At 55.4% G+C, this 19,190-nt stretch overlaps 2 protein-coding genes across 9 annotated transcripts; one reads left to right on the top strand and one right to left on the bottom strand.

Moving 5' to 3' along the window:
* Positions 1-83: 83 nt before the first annotated feature.
* PTCD1 (pentatricopeptide repeat domain 1) lies at positions 84-13,905 on the top strand. 7 transcript variants are annotated; one of them, XM_085016513.1, is made up of 10 exons: positions 84-164; positions 907-991; positions 3,176-3,662; positions 5,228-5,368; positions 6,147-6,365; positions 7,038-7,139; positions 8,775-9,482; positions 10,415-10,531; positions 11,191-11,373; positions 12,850-13,905. In XM_085016513.1, the coding sequence occupies exons 3-10, from the start codon at positions 3,198-3,200 to the stop codon at positions 13,030-13,032; spliced, it is 2,118 nt and encodes a 705-aa protein (XP_084872639.1). In that variant the 5' UTR covers positions 84-164; positions 907-991; positions 3,176-3,197; the 3' UTR covers positions 13,033-13,905. The 7 variants fall into 7 exon arrangements, with proteins under 7 accessions (XP_084872639.1, XP_084872640.1, XP_084872643.1 ...); XM_085016514.1 differs by having other exon boundaries at positions 84-210; XM_085016512.1 differs by lacking the exon at positions 84-164 and adding an exon at positions 685-758 and having other exon boundaries at positions 806-991.
* BUD31 (BUD31 homolog) lies at positions 13,478-19,188 on the bottom strand. 2 transcript variants are annotated; one of them, XM_003124312.5, is made up of 6 exons: positions 18,967-19,188; positions 17,974-18,082; positions 17,018-17,140; positions 15,456-15,578; positions 15,086-15,252; positions 13,478-13,720 (listed from the first exon to the last, which is right to left on the bottom strand). In XM_003124312.5, the coding sequence occupies exons 3-6, from the start codon at positions 17,109-17,111 to the stop codon at positions 13,670-13,672; spliced, it is 435 nt and encodes a 144-aa protein (XP_003124360.1). In that variant the 5' UTR covers positions 17,112-17,140; positions 17,974-18,082; positions 18,967-19,188; the 3' UTR covers positions 13,478-13,669. The 2 variants fall into 2 exon arrangements, with proteins under 2 accessions (XP_003124360.1, XP_003124359.1); XM_003124311.5 differs by having other exon boundaries at positions 19,100-19,188.
* Positions 19,189-19,190: the final 2 nt, after the last annotated feature.

Genomic DNA, 19,190 nt, shown 5'->3' with positions numbered 1-19,190 from the left:
CCGAACTCTCACCTCTCCTCGCCGCTGCCGGCGACCAAGAAACCTAGCGCGCCAGGAGTTCGCGACGGAGACTGCGCCTGCGCGAGGTCGGCCGAGGCGCTCCTCTGGGAAGGCGGTGGGGACGGTGAGCCGGGGTTCGAGGCGCGGCTGGGATGGCGCTAGGGGTGACGCGGGACGGGCGCGGGGCAGGGGGCGCGGGCGGAGACCGAGGTGGGCCGCGTTCACTGGGCCGCAGTCCTGGGGCGAGTGCCTGTTTGACTCTCACAGGAGCCCGGGCCCCGGGTCGGGACGGGCCAGAGGGTCAGCGAGGGTCGCAGCCAGGGTCGGAGCCGTTGGGTCGGCTGAGGAAACAGAGGATCGAGGGGAGCCTCTGGAGGGGAGCCTGGGAGAGGGGTCAGCTTGAGGGTCTCCGGGCGTCTGGGGAGCGGCGGGGCCCCGTGTCTGCGATACGGTTTGTTAATCTGGGCAGGTGGGGAGAACGAAATTGCCCCTTTCACGACTGACCGAGGGGCGTTCGCTGTGCCCAAGAGGATGTCGTGGTTTCAAGTAGGGATGAGTGTAATGATGGTTGGAGACAGGGTCTTTGCAGCTACTACAGACTTTTTTTATTTTATTTTAATTAAAAAAATTTTTTTTAATTACTTTTTTTTTTTTTTTTTTTTTTTTTGTCCTTTGCTCTTTTAGGGCCGCACCTGCGGCCTATGGAGGATCCCAGGTGAGGGGTCTAATCGGAGCTGTTGCTGCCGGCCTACACCACAGCCACAGCAACGCCAGATCCGAACCACATCTTGGACCTACACCACAGCTCACGGCAACGCGGGGTCCCCAACCCATTGAGCGAGGCCAGGGATCGAACCCGCAACCTTATGGTTCCCAGTCTGATTCGTTTCCTCTGTGCCACAACAGAAACTCCTGCTACAAACTTTTATACTGTTTTAAGATGACGATCCGACGTTGTTATTTAATGGTTGAAAAAGAAGCATCTATTCGAGTAAGGCATGTTTAAAAAACATGGGGGCAGGAGTTCCCGTCGTGGCGCAGTGGTTAACGAATCCGACTAGGAACCATGAGGTTGCGGGTTCGATCCCTGGCCTCGCTCAGTGGGTTAAGGATCCGGCGTTGCCGTGAGCTGTGGTGGAGGTTGCAGACGTGGCTCGGATCCCGCGTTGCTGTGGCTCTGGCGTAGGCCGGTGGCTACAGCTCCGATTCGACCCCTAGCCTGTGAACCTTCATATGCCGCGGGAGCGGCCCAAGAAATAGCAACAACAACAACAAAAGACAAAACAAACAAACAAAACAAAACAAAAAAACATGGGGGCACCTATTTCAATATCGGTAATTAAAATTCTGTGTTTTAATTCATGTATGTAAACACTTTCTTTACTGTGGGTACTTGAAAATTTTAAGTTACGTACGTGCTCACATTACATTTCTGGTGGAGCCTCACCAGGTGCAGAATGTAAAGGGCTTTTGCACTAGTGTCACTAGGGTGCTGGTCAAGAGAGGCTGTCTGATACCATCCATGGACCTGGGTTCAAAGCCAGCCCCTTCCAGAGCTAGCCAGTCTCACCCACTGCACGTTTTCAGGGCGAATGTCATTCCCCTCCTTGGTTCTCAGTTATTGACCTGTCGAATTTACTGTCACCTCTGAGGTCTTCTCATTGGTAACTTTAATATAACCCGACCTTAAAACGTGTTCATGCTTTTTATTTTAATATATATATATATATTTTTGTCTTTTTGCCATTTCTTGGGCCGCTCCTGCGGCGTATGGAGGTTCCCAGGCTAGGGGTCTAATCGGAGCCGTAGCCACCAGCCTACACCACAGCTCACGGCAACGCCGGATCCTCAACCCATTGATCAAGGCCAGGGATCGAACCCGCAACCTCATGGTTCCTAGTCGGATTCGTTAGCCACTGCGCCACGACGGGAACTCCTATTCTAATATTTTTTATTAAAGGGTTTTGAGTATGCAGACCAGGATCTCTGGCCTAGCACTGTGTGGTAGAAATATAATGTGAGCACATAATGCAATTTAAAATTTTTAAGTAGTCACGTTAAAGTTTAAAGATTGTGAAATTAGGGGATCCCATTGTGGCTCAATGGTGACAAACCCAACCAGGATACATGAGGATGCAGTTTCGATCCCTGGCTTCACTCAGTGGGTTAAGGATCCAGCATTGCTGTGAGCTGTGGTGTAGCTCACAGATGTGGCTCGGATCACACATTGCTGTGGCGGTGGTGCAGGCCAGCGGCTATAGCTCCTTTTTGACCCCTAGCCTGGGAACTTCCATATGCCTCAGGTGTGGCCCTAAACAACAAAAACAGAGAAATGCTTAAGTTATTGCTTTCTTGTGTAGAGGCCCAGAATGCCAATTTCTTTTCCTAAAAAATGATAATAGTACACTTTTAAAAATACCTGTTAAACCCCTATGCTAAAAACATCTCCTTTAATCCTTATGGCATCGCAGTTAAATGAGTAGGATTCTCCTCATCTTACAGCTGAAGAAGTTGAGGCACAGGAAGGTCAGGTACAGGCCCAGTTGCACAGCTCTGGCCAGGGCTTGGTCAGCTGTGACTTCAGCACCCAGTCACTTAGATCGAGACTTGATGGTACAGATCAATAGTTGAGGTCTGTCGGGTGTTCACTGCGCTGCACCTGCACACTGACACCTGAGGTTCAGCCATTGCTTCAGTGCTGTGTGTGTGATGTTAGCATTAACCCCAGTTTACAGGGAAGGAGGCTGAGGCCAGAGCAGCTAGTGCCCAGGGACACAGGGATAGTTTTTGAGCAGAGCTGAAATCTGAGCCTAGGCTTTCTGACCTCAGAGCTCCTTTTTTTTTTTTTTTTTTTTTTTCCCGGTCTTTTTAGAGCTGCCCTCGAGCTGTATGGAGGTTTCCAGGCTAGAGGTCAAATTGGAGCTATAGCTGCCGGCTATGCCACAGCCATAGCAGTGCACCTATACCACGGCTCACGGCAACACTGGATCCTTAATCCACTGAGCAAGACCAGGGGTCAAACCTGCGTCCTCATGGGTGTTAGTCAGATTCGTTTCTGGTGAACCATGACGGGAACTCCTGACCTCAGAGCTCTTACTTGTATTTGCTTCTCAGTCTTTTTTCTGCCTTCTGTGACTTTGAACTCGAATTGACTTTCATTATCTTGCTATGCCAGGCCCTGGAGGAAAACGCCAGTGATGGACCTTGTGAGAGTTGCCCGGCTCTTCTCCAGCCCCCGCCCAGTGGGACTGTCCATCCTGCACCGCCTTGACCCTCTCGGAGCCAGGTGGGCAGGAGGCAGGAAGGGGCCTGCATGGCTGATTCGGCCAGCGCCAGCAGCCTCCAGCAGCTCCCTCTCTCAGCGGCCCCTCGGCCAAGGGAGCCAGAAGAACACAGGCAGCCTCAGCCCTGACCTGAGCCAGCCCAGCCCAGCAGCCGCCCAGGGGGAAGAGGAGGAGGAGAGCTTTGGGACTCTGTCTGACAAGTACTCCTCCCGGAGAATGTTCCACAAATCCACGGCCCAGCTGTATAACCTGCGGCTCAAGGAACAGAGTATCGGAGAAGATGAGGAGGGGGAACTGGAGGCAAAATCATGGCAGGGACCGAGAAACACCGCTTACTGGTACTTCTTTCAGTGCAAACGGCTCATCAAGGAAGGAAAGGTAGGGAACCTTTGGCTCCTGTGCCTCAGTGGTTTGTGAGGGGCCACCCCGATAATCGCTGAATGGCGGGATGCCCAGGGCTCCTGTCTCCTCTCTGTCTTGGCTCATCCCTGGTGACCCGCCAGCTTGCTCGATGCAGTTCTCACCTTCCCGATCGATCACAGCCCGGCCACCCCGTGGACTCCCGATCTGTACATCCAGCTGCCTCCTCACCATCGCCCTTCCCCTTCCCCACGGTGGCCTGAAGTTTTGTTCCCCACCTTGAATTCCCTACACTCTCTCTGTCTCACTAAACGGTGACCTCATTATTCCATCTGTCCGATCCAGATGCCTTCAGGTCACCCCTGAGTCTTCTCTCACCAGCTCTAGCTCCAACATGTTGCCAGTCCCAACTTCGCACAACCCTGCCCCTGACTGCCCAGGCCCAGCCTTCTCATTGCCCCTCTCAGCGCTTATGACACTTGTCACTGTGCTCCCCACGGTGCCCGCCACCCTCGCCCGTCCTGTTAAACAGAGAGCAGGTGGCGTCACTCCTCTGTCCAGCACGCCCAGTGTATTCCAGTCATTGATGGCAATCGCTTCCTTAAATCCTGACCATGACAGCCCGTGTATGATTAAAAATCTCTTGGAGGTGTGTGTGGAAGGTTTTGTGAATGAAATGATAAAATGTTTTGAGGAGTTCCCGTCCTGGTGCAGTGGATCCAACTAGGAACCGTGAGGTTGCGGGTTCGATCCCTGGCCCCGCTCAGTGGGTTAAGGATCTGGAGTTGCCACGCGCCGTGGTGTAGGTCACAGACGCAGCTCACATCCCTAGTCGCTGTGCTGTAGGCTGGCAGCTGCCGCTCTGATTGGACCCCTAGCCTGGAAACCTCCATATGCTGTGGGTATGGTCCTGAAAAGCCAAAAAAAAAGAAAAAAAGTTTTGAATTTGCCTTAAAAATTCAGTTTGGAGGAGAGGTGCAGAGTATACACGAAACAAGATTAGCCAAATATTAGTGGTCATTGTAGTAGCGCTGTTTTCTCTACTTTTGTGTGTATTTGAAATTTCCCATAATGAAAGTTTGAGGAATAAACAAAGTCCTCACAGTGGAGCCTGCCAGACCTGCCACCACCTCCCCACTCCCGCCTAACCTCCCTGCCCGCATCTCCCCCTCCACTTCTGCTGCAGCCTCAGCCTCCCCTCTGCTCCCCCAGCTCCCAGGCACACTCCTGCTTCAGGGCCTCTGCACTGGCTGTTCCCTCAGGCAGCCATGTGGCGCCTTCCTCTCCTCCTTCAGATCTGCTTTCCCCTGGGCATTGGCCGTGTCCTCAGGGAGTTCCCCCGTGGCAGTGGGGCCGAGAGCTCTCATAGGTGGTAGGAGTCTGGTGGGCTTTCCTTCCCAGCCACCATGAAGTCCCTTTGCTACGGAGGCTGGTGGCCGGGGCCCTGGGTGGGTGTTGGGCTCCTGGGCGGGCCTGGGCTGGGGCTCGGGGAGGGTCCCTCAGCCTCGTCTCTGCTGCTCTGCTGAGGGCCTCTGAGGCCATCCTGACCCCTCGTGTCCTCCCTCCCCCCGCCTCTTCCCCAGCTGGTCGAGGCCCTGGACCTGTTTGAGAGGCAAATGCTGAAGGAGGAGCGACTCCAGCCCCTCGAGTGCAACTACACGGTGCTGATCGGGGGCTGCGGGCGGACCGGCTACCTGAAGAAGGCCTTCAGGCTGTACAACGACGTGAGCACGGGGCAGGGGGCAGGCTCCAAGAACGTGGGCTTCGGGCCCCTGAAAGAGCTGGGTATAGATCCTGCCCTTGTCACCTGCTAGTGCGTTACCCTGGGCGGGCAATTTAACCTCTGCCCGACCTTGAGGTTGGCATCACCCTCTTCGATTTTCAAATGAGAACACTGTGGCCTGGAGGGATGAGGGCCGTGTCTAAGGTTACCCCTATCGAGAGTGCTAGAGTTGGGGTCTGAGCCCCAGCGGCCTGAACGCAGGGTTCTGTGTACTCTGCAGCAGGTGGCGGCCTGCCCTGGTCAGGTGGTGCATCTGGGGAATGACGAGTGTTTGGCTTTCCCAGGAGCTTCTCATACTCAGTCTCCTGGAGGGCTTGATAGCACAGGGTCGGCTTGCGGCCCCATGGGGTTTGTGACTCAGCACAGGTTGGGGGTGCTCCCCCTCCACACTCTCTCTTGCAACAGCCTTTCAGGGTGAGCGTATCACCCCCGTTTTTCCAGTGGCAGCTAACTTGCCCACGACCCCTCAGTAAGCACTGGAGCTGGGTTTGACTGCCCCCTCCCGCCCTTTCCCAGACCAGATCCACCCCGTGGCTCTTAACAGTCAGGGCAGCCTGGTTGGCCAGAGCGGGAGCGGCGGGAAGAGCCTGCTGCGAGAGCATCTCAGCCCGGGCCCCCCCAGGCCTGCTCGGTGCGGTAGCAGAGTCCTCTAGCTTCCTCTCAGGGTGGCTGTCGCCTGTGCGTCCAGCGCATCCTGGGGTTTCTCCCCATCTCTGCAGATGAAGAAGCGGGACTTGGAGCCCTCAGACGCCACCTACACAGCCCTGTTCAACGTCTGCGCCGAGTCCCCCTGGAAGGACTCTGCTCTGCAGAGCGCCCTGAAGCTACGGCAGCAGCTTCAGGCCAGAAACTTCCAGCTCAACTTGAAAACGTACCACGCCCTGCTGAAGATGGCTGCCAGGTGCGCAGACCTCAGGATGTGCCTGGATGTGTTTAAGGTGGGACGTCCCTTCCCTCCTGCTCCCCGCTCGGAGGGAGTCCGGCCTGGCAGGAGTGAGGCTGTGCCCTCTGTGTTCCTCATGCGGGAAAGTTCAGGGGCGGTGAGACAGGCCCCGTGCTGGGCTCAAGGGATCACTGATGGATCCCATGGGACCCTGCTCTTGGAGGCCTGGATCTGGCCGATGGGCCCCCAGCCCTGTGAGGGTGCCAGGGGGAGGGTGGGCTTCACAGTGCTGAAGATGAGTCAGTGCCCACAGGAGGTGGTTCCAAAGGTTCCAGAATGCAGGTTCTGTAACCCCACTCCACAGATGAGGAAACTCAGACTAGGGAGCCTAGCGCCTGCCTGTGCTCCCACAGCTGGCCACCGGTGCAGCTTGGACCCGAAGCCTGTTCTCTGCAATTCCAGAGCCTCGTGTACAGGCACTAAAAGTGGCTGCTAGGGCAGTCTTCGCAGAGGGGCTGCACAGAGGTGACAGGAGCAGAGCCAGGGAGAGGCCTGGGAAGGAGAAGAGGAGGAAGTGCAGGCCGCCGTCAGGCAGCCCAGAGCCGGATTCACGCCCCACCCTTTCAAGAATCACAGTCCCGGGCCTGCCCTGGGGGGTGCCCTGCCTGAGCCAGACCTGTCGGGCCTGGGCCTTGACTCAACGCGGCCCTTCTCGTTCCCTCCCCAGGAGATCATCCAGAAGGGACACGCGGTCACGGAGGAGACCTTCAGTTACCTGCTCATGGGCTGCATCCAGGACAAGAAGACGGGTTTCCGACACGCCCTGCAGGTCTGTCCCTTCTGGCTCTGCTTTCTGCCCCTCTTGCTGGCCCTTTGTGCCTGAATTGGGTGCGAATGATGATCCTGTGTTTCTTGAGCACCTGCTACTGCCCTGTGCTGGGTGTGTTTATATCGGCCCTCCCAGAGCACACTGCTCCCCGCATTTTATAGATGGCCAGGGGAGGGTCGCGGCTGCCCTCGACTGAGGACGCTGGCAGCCCAGACACCCTGAGCTTACGGTCCCTGCAGGCCTGTTCGCCCATCCCCCACTCGGCATCTCTGCCTTTCGTCCTGAGAGACACAAATGGAAGTTGAGACAGGCTGCTCTAATTAACCCCTTGGGGTAGCCCCCTCTTCAAGGGGGGAGGCAGGCCTAGCAGTGGCACCACAGCTGCTTTCCTAGCTGCTCGGCAGTGGGAGGCACCTGGAGCCCTCCGAAAGCTCTGACTTAAGGTGGGTCCACAGACCCACAGCAGCAGCCTCCCCGGGGCCTGGTGCGTCCAGATCGGCATTTCAGCAAGATCCCCAGGCAGTGGGTCCCCACAGTTTTACAGCCCCAGTTATCTGGGACAGCTCTGGACCACGTGCCTCCCCTCTGCAGACCCCCTGGATACAGTGGCTTCTGGCCATCCTCTGGGTGCTTTCGAATGAAAACCAGACAAGATCTTGTTCCTCCCTATCCTTGAGCTGGATCTGTCCTAGTTAGAGATTGTCTTTAATGCCCACAGTCGGTTTGTGTCACGTACTTGTTAAGATGCTCAGCTGGGCACCGTTAGCTCCGTTGTACAGACAGGAGGCTGAGGCTCACAGCCCCTAAGAGCAGAGCTGGGATTTGAACCAAGAATCCCTGTTGCCACAGGATAGCATCTCTGTCCCTGATAAACCTCAGTTCTGTCCACGTTCCACATGGGAGTGGCTGCCAAGATCCGTGCCCTCCTCAGGACCCTGCCTAGTGGGCAGCGGTCCTCTTGCACGCTGCGCCCACCTGGGCCTGGCCAGCCCCCACCTGCACACTCACATGTGTGCTCGCCTTGCATCAAGCCCGCAGACAGAGGAGCCAATGAGGCCCCTGAGCCTTGGGTGGCCTCCTGGTGCTGGAGTGACCCACATGCTATCACAGTGCCCCCCAAGGAGAACACGCAAATGTACCAGACACCGTGCTGTGGGATGGATCCAGGGATGCCCAGGATGGACCCACAGCTGCCTGGCCCACAGCTTGGGAGATGCTCTTCCTGGCTGAGGCCCCCCTCGGCCCGCCCCGCCCTGTCTTCCCAAGGAAGCTGAGGAGGCTGAGCAGGGCGGCGCCCAGTAGGTGCTCAGGAGGTGCGGCTGAATCCAGTCCTTAGGTCGGCCTGGGCTCTTCCCTCCCCAGGGCAGCACAGGGAAGGCAGCAGAGACCCAGGGCGAAGCCTGTCCCCGGTCCAGGCCCTACGCAGGCAGGGGGTGCAGCCGCGACACTAGTTTTGGGTGAGCCAGAGTGAGGGGACACGCAGTGCCCCACACAGGCTCCCAGAGCGCCCAGGTGCTGGGGGTCTTAGTTGCCCAGAGCCTTGCGTCTTTCCCATGCCCTCTGTTTGCTGACTGCTTGTGGCCTTGAGGCCCATCAGGGAGGGAACTCGGGGCTGAGACTTGTCTCTCTTGGCAGGTGTGGAGGCAGATGCTGAGTCTGGGGCTCCAGCCGAGCCGGCATGGCTACAACCTGCTGTTGGGGGCAGCTCGGGACTGCGGCCTGGGGGACCCAGAGGTGGCTTCGGCAGTGCTCCTGAGACCCAGGGAGGAACTGGTCCTGCTCCAGCCCCCAGCAGGTGGGCGGCGGGCAAGGCAGAGAGCTGGAGCCGAGGTGGACCACAGCATGTCAGCTAGGCTGCACGTGGAGGCCCTGGAGAGACAGCTATTTCTGGAACCTTCTCAGGCCTTTGAGGGGCCGCCGGAGCCTCAGGAGGCCAGATCCGCCAGCAAGGCCCAGCCTGGGGTGGAAACCAAGGCAGAGCCTGAGCACACAGTGGCCCTCAGCTCTGTGGCCCCGCAGCCACCTCTCCAGGGGCTGGAGGCCAACCTCCTGGCTCCAGGGGCCGTCTCCTCAGCTGTGGTCTCCTTTGGGACTGTGACTACCCCAGCAGACAGGCTGGCCCTGATGGGGGGCTTGGAGGGTTTCCTGGGCAAGATGGCAGAGCACGGGCTTCAGCCTGACATCAAAACCCTCACGCTGCTGGCTGAGCTGGTGGAGCCCGGCAGCCCCGCCGAGTCCTCGCTGCTGACCCTCCTGGACACGCACCAGGTGGAGGCCGACCTGACCTTCTTCCACACGCTGATGAGGAAGAAGAGCAAGCTGGGCGACCTGGAGGGGGCGAAGGTGAGGGGCTCGGGGGCGGCACAGGGCTCCCTGGGGCCCCTCCTCCGGCCCTCCCCGCCCGGTGAGCCGTCCACTCCTGCAGTGGGTGCCCAGAGTGTCCCAGCGCCTGTGTGGGCCTGGGCCTGGGTGAGAAAGTCAGAATCGAGTAGTGCACAGCCACCCTCCCCAGGCGCTCCCAGTGGTGAGACGCAGACACAGATGTGTCCTCGTGTCCTCGTACTGATGAGGCATACGGTGGGGCGGGGTCGGGGGACACGTAGCCTGAGAGGCTGGTGGCTCCTGAGCACCCCCTCCTCGGACCTCACATGTTCATTCACTCTTTACTTGACCACAGGAGGCGCTGCTGGTCTGTGGCTTTCCCCGTTTCACAGGTGGGGACCCCAGGGCCTGCACGGGATCTTGTCCATTCATGCGTGTTTCTGAGGCCCTTTCTGCCAGAGGCGCTGACCTGGGTTCTTCTGAGCATCAACAACGACAGGGACAGCGTCTGCCCTCGGGCCCGCAGTGCAGAGCTCGCCTTTCTCTAGAGCCCTTGCCTGGGACCCGGCCTGATCTCTTCTTCCCTCCCTCAGCCCATGCTTCCCACATTGTCCTTGGCTCTGTCTCCCCGCCACATGTCAGGACGCCACCATGCAGGGATGGCTGTTGGCCAGAGAGGAGCCGAGGGGCGCAGGGCTGTGAAGGGCATCCAGAGAAGGGATGGGCTGTTGGAGACAGGTTGGAAGCAGGGCACACTTGCAGAGCAGAATTCTGGGGAGCAGGGCCCTGGGAGCTGGCTGGGCAGGACACCAGGCCAGGCCCAGTGTGGTCAGCAGAGGGGCCACGAGGCCTGGGAGCAGAGCCGCGCCCTGGGATCTCTAGTGTCCAGCCAGAAGGCTCTTGCCACGGCTGGTCAGTTACAGCTTACTGTGATGCCACGTCTGTCCCCACAGGCACTGCTGCCAGTCCTGGCAAAGAGGGGACTCGTCCCCAACATGCAGACATTCTGCAACCTGGCCATCGGGTGCCGCAGGCCAGGGGATGGTCTGCAGCTGCTTGCAGACATGAAGGTGAGCAGGCGCAGCTTGGGCGGGCCCCGTGGTGCTGAGGAAGAAAGCTGGGTGGGGGGACGTGAGGGCCTCCCTGAAACCCCAAGGCCTGGGCACTCGGGGTGGACTAGGGGGAGGGCTGGGAGAGTGGGGTGCTCTAGCCTCAAGTGGAGAGTGGTCACGGGCCCCACTGGGAGAAGGGAGACCTTGGCGAGGCGCTGTGAGGATGGGTGTGGAGAGCCAGGGTGTTGCTGTCTTCACGGTGGTGGCACTGGGGTGAGATCGAGGGCGGGGGGACAGGTCCGGCCGCAGCCCTCTAGAGTGATGGAGCGTGTGGTGGGAGCTGAGTGTACCAGAATTCTTGGGGGCCAGGGTGCAGTAAACCCACGCCCACAGGTTACCGGGTGGGTCCCCGATCTACTTCCTCGCCAAGGTTCTCAGGGCTGGGCTGGGGTCCGAGGCCGGCTGGGATGGACCCCCGGAGCAGGGCACACGTGCTTTCCTTTTGGAGGGGGGAGTAGAGCCCGTTGTCGCTCTGAGGTTCTGCCCTTCCTGTCCCCGGAGGCTGGTCTGCAGAGCAGGCCTGACGGGCAGGGCAGCTCCCCAAGCCCAGCGTGCCACAGCTGGCTGCTTTCTCCCACCTGCCGCTGTCCTCTGACCGATCGTGCGTGACCTTCCAGAAAGCCGGGACGACCCCCAACACCCACATCTACAGCGCCCTCATCAGCGCGGCCGTCAAGAGGCTGGACTACTCCTATCTCATCGACGTCCTCAGGGACATGAGGCGGAGCGGCGTCCCGGCGAACGAGGTGGTCATCCGCCAGCTGGAGTTCGCGGCCCAGTACCCTCCCGCCTTTGACCGGGTATGCGCCCCCTGCTCCGACCAGGCCCTCGCCTCCCTGCCCAGCGCGCCCCTCCCCTCCCCTCCCGTTGCTTTCAGTGGTCAGCGGCTTCCCTCGGGGCAAACCCCAGGCTCCTCAGACCGCAGCCTGTGCGTCCCTGTCCTCCTGGCTCATTCCATCTCGGCCGCCCCCTGGGTTCACTGTCAGTCCCACAGCCTTTGGCCATTTCTGGGTAACCGCAGCCACTTCCCTCCACCTTGAACAGACTCCCTTGCTGGTTCCTCCTCGTTCTGTAGGTCTCGGCTTAGATGGCTCTTTTCTCAGAGGGGCCCTGCTGGCTGCCTCCATACACCTTTCCTTTTCACCACGTTTCGCAGCCCCTACCTCCACCTGCACCTGTGTGACACTCACTCTGGGGAACTTGGAACCCTTAGAGGTGGAGGCTGTCCGCCTATTGTCTGGTCTGCCAGGCAGAGGGCATAGCTGGGCATTTGAATTGCTGATGGTCTTTTCGATTCCTCAGAGTTCTCTATGTATTCTGCACACTAGTCTTTTGTTGGTTCCTTGTTGCAAGTATCTTGTAGTTAATGGGTTGTCTCTTGACTGTGTAGGGCCCACTAGGTTTAATCAGTCACCCGACCACCAGAGCCTGAAGCAAACTGTGTGCATCACACGTTCATCCTCCCGCAAGTGGACTGACTTGTGTTTATGACTGGCACTTTTTTGCTTCATGTACTTTTAGCTGTGTCAGGTACAAGTTTAGAATTGTTAATTTTTTTTTTTTTTCTTTTATAGGGCCTCACCCACAGCATATGGAGATTCCCAGGCTAGGGATCGAATTGGAGCTGTAGACGCCAGCCTACACCACAGCCACAGCAACGCAGGATCCAAGCCACACCTGTGACCTACACCACAGCTCACGGCAACGCCGGATCCTTAACCCATCCTTACCCACTGAGCGAGGCCAGGGATCGAACCTGCGTCCTCATGGATGCTAGTCAGATTCGTTTCTACTGAGCTGCAACAGGAACTTGTAGATGCTTGAAATTTTTTGAATCAACCCTTTTATCAGGTGGTAAAGTCTGAGTCTTTATCTCATACTCTTTTGTCCCTTTTCTGTGTTCCGCTACCAGCTTTCTCCTGGTATCTGCCTGGCACATCTTGTTTCCTTCTTTTCTTGCCACCTCTCCAGAGGCCCTACAGCAGTGCTGAGAAGATACTCAGCAGACGCTGGAGGCAGAGTTGGTGGCTTTGGAGGGCTGGGGCGCCATCCCTGGGTGTAGGGCACAGAGCACAGGTTTAGGAAGGATTGTTAGCAGGTGGGCACCTGGGTCTGCCGTCTGCTGTCCACTCCTCGGCATTGAACAGCTTTCTGCCCCCCACCTCAACCACCTGAAGCCTGAGCCAGCTGCCGTAGTATGGGGTTTGCTGGAGGCACATGCAATGCGTTACCATGGCCCCTCTGAACCCTGGAACCCCACGCTTTCCCAATTGCAGTACAAAGGGAAAAACACCTACTTGGAGAAGATCGATGGCTTCCGAGCTTATTACAAGCAGTGGCTGAAAGTGATGCCAGCCGAGGAAACCCCCCACCCGTGGCAGAAGTTTCGGACCAAACCAAAGGGAGACCAAGACACCGTCACTATGGCTGATGTGCACAGAGGCCTTGGGGACAGGTGATGGGGAGACCCTGGGGGACCTCCAGCAGAGTCGGAACAAGTGCGCGGCCTTCACGGTGCTCTGTGGGAGCCCCAGGAGTCCCCTTTGCTTTAAAGACATGTGAAGGTACTGGTATAGCTGCAAGCATGAGGGGAAGGTCTGGGCCAGAGTAAGAGCTGCAGCATTTGGGAGGCACTGTTCTGAGGACAGACCCTGGGCCCAGGGTGCCCAGGTTCATGGCAAGTCCAAGAACAGCCTGGGCCACCTTGGCACATTATCTCAGGCCATCCACGCCTGAGAGGTGGTCACCCCCATCACTGACAAGGACAGTGAATTTGCTCAGGATCCCTCAGCACCTGTGAAGTGGAGTCAGGATTGAGTCCTAAGGCATCTGGTCTCCAGGGCCTGGCCCTCTCCCCCTGGGCTCCGCACACTGCTGGCTCTGAAAGAAGCAATGCAGGGCCCAAAAGGTTTAAAAGTTTTTATTTCTATAAATCACCGCAGATGCACAGCAAAGCTGTCACACAGAGACTGTGCTCCTCCTCGGGCCTGGGTAGCGCTCTGCAGGAGGAGTTGCTCCCAGGCAACGGGTGGCGTGACAGGCAGAAACCTGCACAGTCCGCGGTCCAGCGCAGAGAAGGGTCAGGGTCCGAGGGCTTCAGCCAGAGCAGCCCCGGCAGCCGCAGTGTGTGCACTCAATGATCCGGCCCTGCGGAGAGAGGACGGCTGAGACACCAGGCCTGCCACATGCCACATGCAGGAACCCTCCTGGCAAGGGTGGCCCTGGGACCTTCACTCCCCGCAGGACACCTCTCAGAATCCCTCTGTGACAGTTCTGGATGGAGAAAATCCAGTTCCCTCACGAAGATGGAAATAGCTGCTGTTGACACTAAAGTTATATCTCTGTGTGTTTCATTTATGCAAATTCAATATATATACATGCTCCCCAAAAAGGGAGGAAAAAATCTGCATGAGTGATTCTTGTTATTCTGGGAAGCAAACAAGATACACCCCACATTGAGCTGGAGGCGGGTCTGCTGCTGCTCAGGGGGCTCAGTGGGGGCCTCAAGGCCTCCTCTGAGCTGGGGAACTTTCCAGTGGGAGTGTGGGGAGAAGGGTGTGTACCCGAATGTGTATGGCAGCAGAATGGTCTTGTCCCCAAGACCAGGTGTGTCCAGGGACCTGCCCGCAGACGGAAGGCCCCAGTGCAATGGTGCTTATTTTCCTTTTTCCTCTTTTTTGGAGAAGCAAGACCTTCTAAGCAACTAAATCTGAAGGAGGTTCTGTGCTGGCCATGGGTCGGGGGGGTAGCTGGATGTCCCCGTGCCCTGCCCCCTGACCGGCTCGCCACTGCTCAGCACGCCCATCCATGAGCTTCCAGATGATTCAGGGAGACAGAGCTCCCTGCTGAGCTAAAGCCCCTAGCCCAGAGCCAAAGCTCTACAAACTCCAACTAGCACTGCAGCACGAAGGACCCTGCAAAAGACGGCATCTGGCCTGTACTCCCAGCAGGGCCACTGCGGGCAGCCAAGGGGCCGCACCCAAGGGCCACAGCGCAGAAACCCTTCTCTGCCTCCTGCGGCTCCACTGGGCGGAGCTCAGTGGCACATTCCGAGCCAGCCAGCTGGTTTTGGAACAGAAAGTTCTGAGGAGAAATGCAGCGATGGTAACAGTTAAGTGTCACTGGGAGGAAAAAGAGGCCTGGAAAAAGGGCAGCTAAAAGGAAGCACTGAAGGGAAAGGGCCATCTCCCCTGACCGGCCCGCCCTCCCAGGCCCTTGGGAGGCTACCCATCACCCCCATTCCGCAAGTGGGGAAAGGGATCCGATAACTTGCCCAAAGGGAGGAGTTGAGACGGCTGAGGAGCTGACCCCAGACCTGAGATAATTACTGCAAACTGGCTGGCAAATTCCTCAACAGAGGCACTCGCTCCCAGGGGATGGTCAGCAAGACACCTGGCCGCAGAACTAATCCGGCCCAGCAAAGTATAACCCCCCGGGGTCAAGCAGGGCAGAATCCTGAACTGAAAGGACCCTCAACTCGCTTGTCACACGTGATGGGGGTGGAGACATTACCACTTCCAGCTTGCTTTTGGGGACCCGGCAAATGCAGTTCGTCCCAAAATTGGTGTCCCGTGTCTGGATGCACCGCAGGCAGCAGAGGTTCTCATATCCCTGCTTTTTCCATTTTGCGATCAGGTTTTTGTCTGCGTAGCCTTCTTTAATACAGTACTCATACAGTTCTGTCAGAGGGACGGGGAAAGGGCGTCAGACGGTGGCGTGACAGCTCTCCCGCCCTAGCCGTCACTAGGCTTCCTGAAAAAGAGCACTTAACCAATACTGGCCCCTTCCCTTTTAGGGGTGGCGAGACAAAGTTTCAAGAATTACTTAAATAAATCTGAAAGCCACTAAGTTGGGCAGGCGGAGAGAGAATTTGGCCAACTACCTCTGCTTATGGCTTTCCGCTTATAGAAGAGGTCAAAGATATAGCGGGTTTTCTGGTGGTGGATCCTGAAGATGGGCCACAGAGATTCCACTTTCCTCTTTCCCTCGTGAGGTTCTGTTTCAGCTGGAGAGAAAACACGTATGTTCATTGTTGGGGGTAGGGTTAGTCTGCATAGGATATAGTTTTGGTTTTTTTTTAATAAGTAGGGGTAAAGAATAAATCCTTAGGAGTTCCTGCTGTGGTGCAATGGGATCGGTGGTATCTCTGCAGTGCTGGGATGCAGGGTGTGGCCAAAAACAAACAAAAAAACAAGAGAAAGAACATCACGTTTGTCTACATGTTCTCACTCCAAAAAGTCATCTCTTGAAAAAGGAAGTAAATTTATTTTCAAGGACTCATATAATCTCCTTTATTATAGCAATTTCCAAGTTATTCTATTTTGAAAAAAGATCTTTTGGGGGGAAGAAATTTCTCCGTCCAAGGTGACCTTGCAAGTTCTGGATAGTTAACAGGACTTACCTGATACAGTCAACTTTGAAAAAAGGAAGCAAAGTAATTTTTTTCACTCTTTTTTTATGGCCACACTGGCATATGAAGTTCCCAGCCGGGGACTGAATATGAGTCGCATCTGAGACCTACACTGCAGCTGTAGCAATCCTGGATCCTTTTAACCCACTGCACCGACTAAGGATTGAACCTGCACCTCTGCAGCACCCTGAGCTGCTGCACTCAGATTCTTAACCCACTGTGCCACAGTGGGAACTCCAGAAGCAAAGTAATTTAACACCCACTTAGTAACCACTGCTGGAGGTAAGACTTCATAACAAGGGTTAGATTAGTTACCAAAAACCTGAAATAAAAAAATCGCTTTAAAAGTAATTCACTAAGTGATGATACTGTGATAGGGCCAACAGATGTGGCTTCAGATCACATTTCCCAAAAGTGCACACTGCAGTGATTCACCAGGTGCAGGATCACGCAACATTCAGATGAAAGTGAAGGTGATACGTTCTGGAAAACTGGCAGAGGATGCAAAAACAAAGTGACGATGAAAACAGACCCATGAGAAAAATCCAAATAAAAATGTTTTCCCAAACAGATATATTTTGTACAATTTTAGATAAACACCCAACTAATATAGTAAGTAATTATAGGTAGATTATTTGATCTATATTTCCTAGAGCTGTTTTTTTTTGGGGGGGGGGCACCCACAGCATATGGAAGTTCCCAGGCCATGGATCAAATCTGAGTCACAGCTACGGCAACACCAGATCCTTAACCCACTGCACCACAGAGGGGACACCCTATATCTCCTATATATATAAAGCTTTTATATTCAAGTTGGCCCCCAAATTTTTTGAGGCCCTTTTCTCTAGTATTATCTTACTTTCTGGCATTGATAGCATTCCTGTGAATTAATAAGCAAACAAAATAGCATCAAGAGGCCACAGTGGTGCAGCCTGTCTCTTCCCATTTATACCTGGGTTTATGCCTGGCCCCACAGGCATCAAAGCCTGTGGCCCTTGGACAGAGCCCATCCAGACAGGAACTCCCCCACTTACCTTCTCTCATCTTTTGATCTAATTCATCCAGTGTTGGCTCAATCAACTCCCAGCCATCTGGGGGAGCTTTCCGGCTTCTTTTGACTTTAGGCATTTTTTCTCCAGAAGATAATTTGCAAAGATCTATGGGGGGAAAATATTAAATGTATTGGTTTCTGAGCCTCAGATCCCCAAGGGACTTCACAAGCCACAACTTTGGTGCACATTCATGTTCCTAAATCTGTTTCCTCGTGTGCAAATAGGGGATAACAGAATCTACTTTATAGGGCCTTTGTGAAGACATAATTATAGGTACCATGCCTGGCATTTAACGTGTGCTTCAGACGTTTTGACTGTTAGCATTAACTGATATCAACTATGAACAGCTCTCTGTACTGGGAAACACGGAACAAAGAATAAGATGCACACACTGTCCCTGAGAAGGTGATAGTCTAGCAAGGACATAAAAAGTGAAAAAGGAGCAGTTCCCTGGTGGTGTCACTGCTGTGGCACAGGTCGCTGCTGTGCTGTGGGTTCAATCCCTAGCCTGGGAACTTACACAGGAAATGTCTATCCCTGGCCAAAAAAAGAGTTAAAAGGGGAATTACAACACAGTGTGAGGAAGACTATGATTGAGAGAGTAAGGAACGTAAGTGTTTAAAAAGGAAAAAGTGAGGAGTTCCTGTCGAGGTGCAGTGGTTAACGAATCCGACTAGGAACCATGAGGTTTCGAGTTCGATCCCTGCCCTTGCTCAGTGGGTTAACGATCTGGCGTTGCCGTGAGCTGTGGTGTAGGTTGCAGATGCGGCTCAGATCCCACGTTGCTGTGGCTCTGGCATAGGCTGGCAGCTACAGCTCCGATTCGACCCCTAGCCTGGGAATCTCCAAATGCTGCGGGAGTGGCCCAAGAAACGGCAAAAAGACAAAAAATTAAAAAAAATAAAAAATAAAAGGAAAAAGTGTAAAACCAAAGTTACCTTAGGGTCTCTTTCCCAAGATCTCTGGCCTCTTCAGTTACAGGCTTAGGTTCTTGACCAGCTGTGACTTTGGGGTAGGTTACATTCCCTTTCTGGCACTTCCTCTTGTCTGTAAAACGAGGGAGGTGTATCATCGGGATTGCCAAGGTCTCTTTTGAACCCAACAAGCATACTACAGAAAGGCAAGTCATGTAAAGCCCATACAATGGACCACTCCAAATCTTACATAGGAAATCATTATCAAACCACATAGCATCTCTTGGCTGGCAAAGAAAACTCAGGTTAGTTATCTTTTATTTTTAAGCATACCAGACTCCCCTCTCCCAAATTCGTTCAGTTACTTGTAGGCCTGACAAGTTCACAAAGCCCCGCCCCCCGTCCTTTCAAGAATTCTCAGAAACAACCTTACAGATGAGGACCGATTAACAAGAGGAAAACTCAGGATCGCACAGGCCTGAGAACTAGCAGAGTCTGACTCTGTCAGGGGCTCCTGACTCTCAGATCAGAGGTCTCTGTACTGGTCTCCCCCGCTCGGAAGCTAGAGATGGATGGAATCTGGTCCGTGTCCCAACGCGCACCGGCTGGGAGGACAAACACAGAGGAATGACCGCTTTGCTGTGACCCAGGAGATTTGAGGGCCTGGTCCAGCCTGGGAGTCAGAGGAGGCCTCCCAGGGGAGGCAACAAATAAGAGGTAACTAGAGCAAGAAGCAGCAGGTGTGGGGCGGTAAAGAGGTGGTAGCGCTCGGGAGAGGCGACGAGCGGAAAGGCGTTCAGAGGAAGGGAGGAAGACCTTACAGCCCGGGTAGTTAAGAAAGGCTCAGAAAGACGACAGCTTCTGAATCGGGCTTACAAAAATAAGCAATATTTAAAAAAAAAACGTTCTCGGCGGAAAGCATGGGGAAAAAAAGGGAAAAAAGCCTAAAAGAGAACCCCCAAACCTCCCATCCTTCCGGCCAAACCAGCAAGGAGCCGCCTCTTCTCGGGAACTCACGTCGACCGCTTGGTCCAGAGGCCCGAACCCATCCCAGTTCAGCTGTTTAGATCGCTCTCTGGGCCAACGCAGACCTCCGATCCCCGGCCCCAGCCGCTACCAAGACACCCGAGAACAGAGTAAAAACACACACCAAAACCTCCGTCGCCGTCGGCTACCCCTTCTTTAACCAACGCCTCGGCTTCCCAGGCGATCACTTCAGGATGAGGTCCTCGCAGAGCCCC

The sequence above is a fragment of the Sus scrofa genome, chromosome 3 (genome assembly GCF_054392235.1).
Source record: "Sus scrofa isolate SSC_HxYL_T2T_F1_AM1 chromosome 3, Sscrofa_HxYL_maternal_Yorkshire_Landrace_v2.0, whole genome shotgun sequence".
NCBI lineage: Eukaryota > Metazoa > Chordata > Mammalia > Artiodactyla > Suidae > Sus > Sus scrofa.
The sequence above is the reverse complement of the archived record's forward strand: the minus strand, read 5'-3'. Positions and strand labels throughout refer to the sequence as shown.

Coding starts and splice junctions, on each gene's coding strand:
- PTCD1 (XM_085016510.1), top strand. CDS start 3,198: ATGGACCTTGTGAGAGTTGCCCGGCTCTTCTCCAGCCCCCGCCCAGTG. Junction 3,663..5,227: donor GGCTCATCAAGGAAGGAAAG/GTAGGGAACCTT, acceptor CCTCTTCCCCAG/CTGGTCGAGGCCCTGGACCT. Junction 7,140..8,774: donor GTTTCCGACACGCCCTGCAG/GTCTGTCCCTTC, acceptor CTCTCTTGGCAG/GTGTGGAGGCAGATGCTGAG.
- BUD31 (XM_003124312.5), bottom strand. CDS start 17,111: ATGCCTAAAGTCAAAAGAAGCCGGAAAGCTCCCCCAGATGGCTGGGAG. Junction 15,579..17,017: donor AGATCAAAAGATGAGAGAAG/GTAAGTGGGGGA, acceptor TTTTCTCTCCAG/CTGAAACAGAACCTCACGAG. Junction 15,253..15,455: donor GCGGAAAGCCATAAGCAGAG/GTAGTTGGCCAA, acceptor TCCCTCTGACAG/AACTGTATGAGTACTGTATT.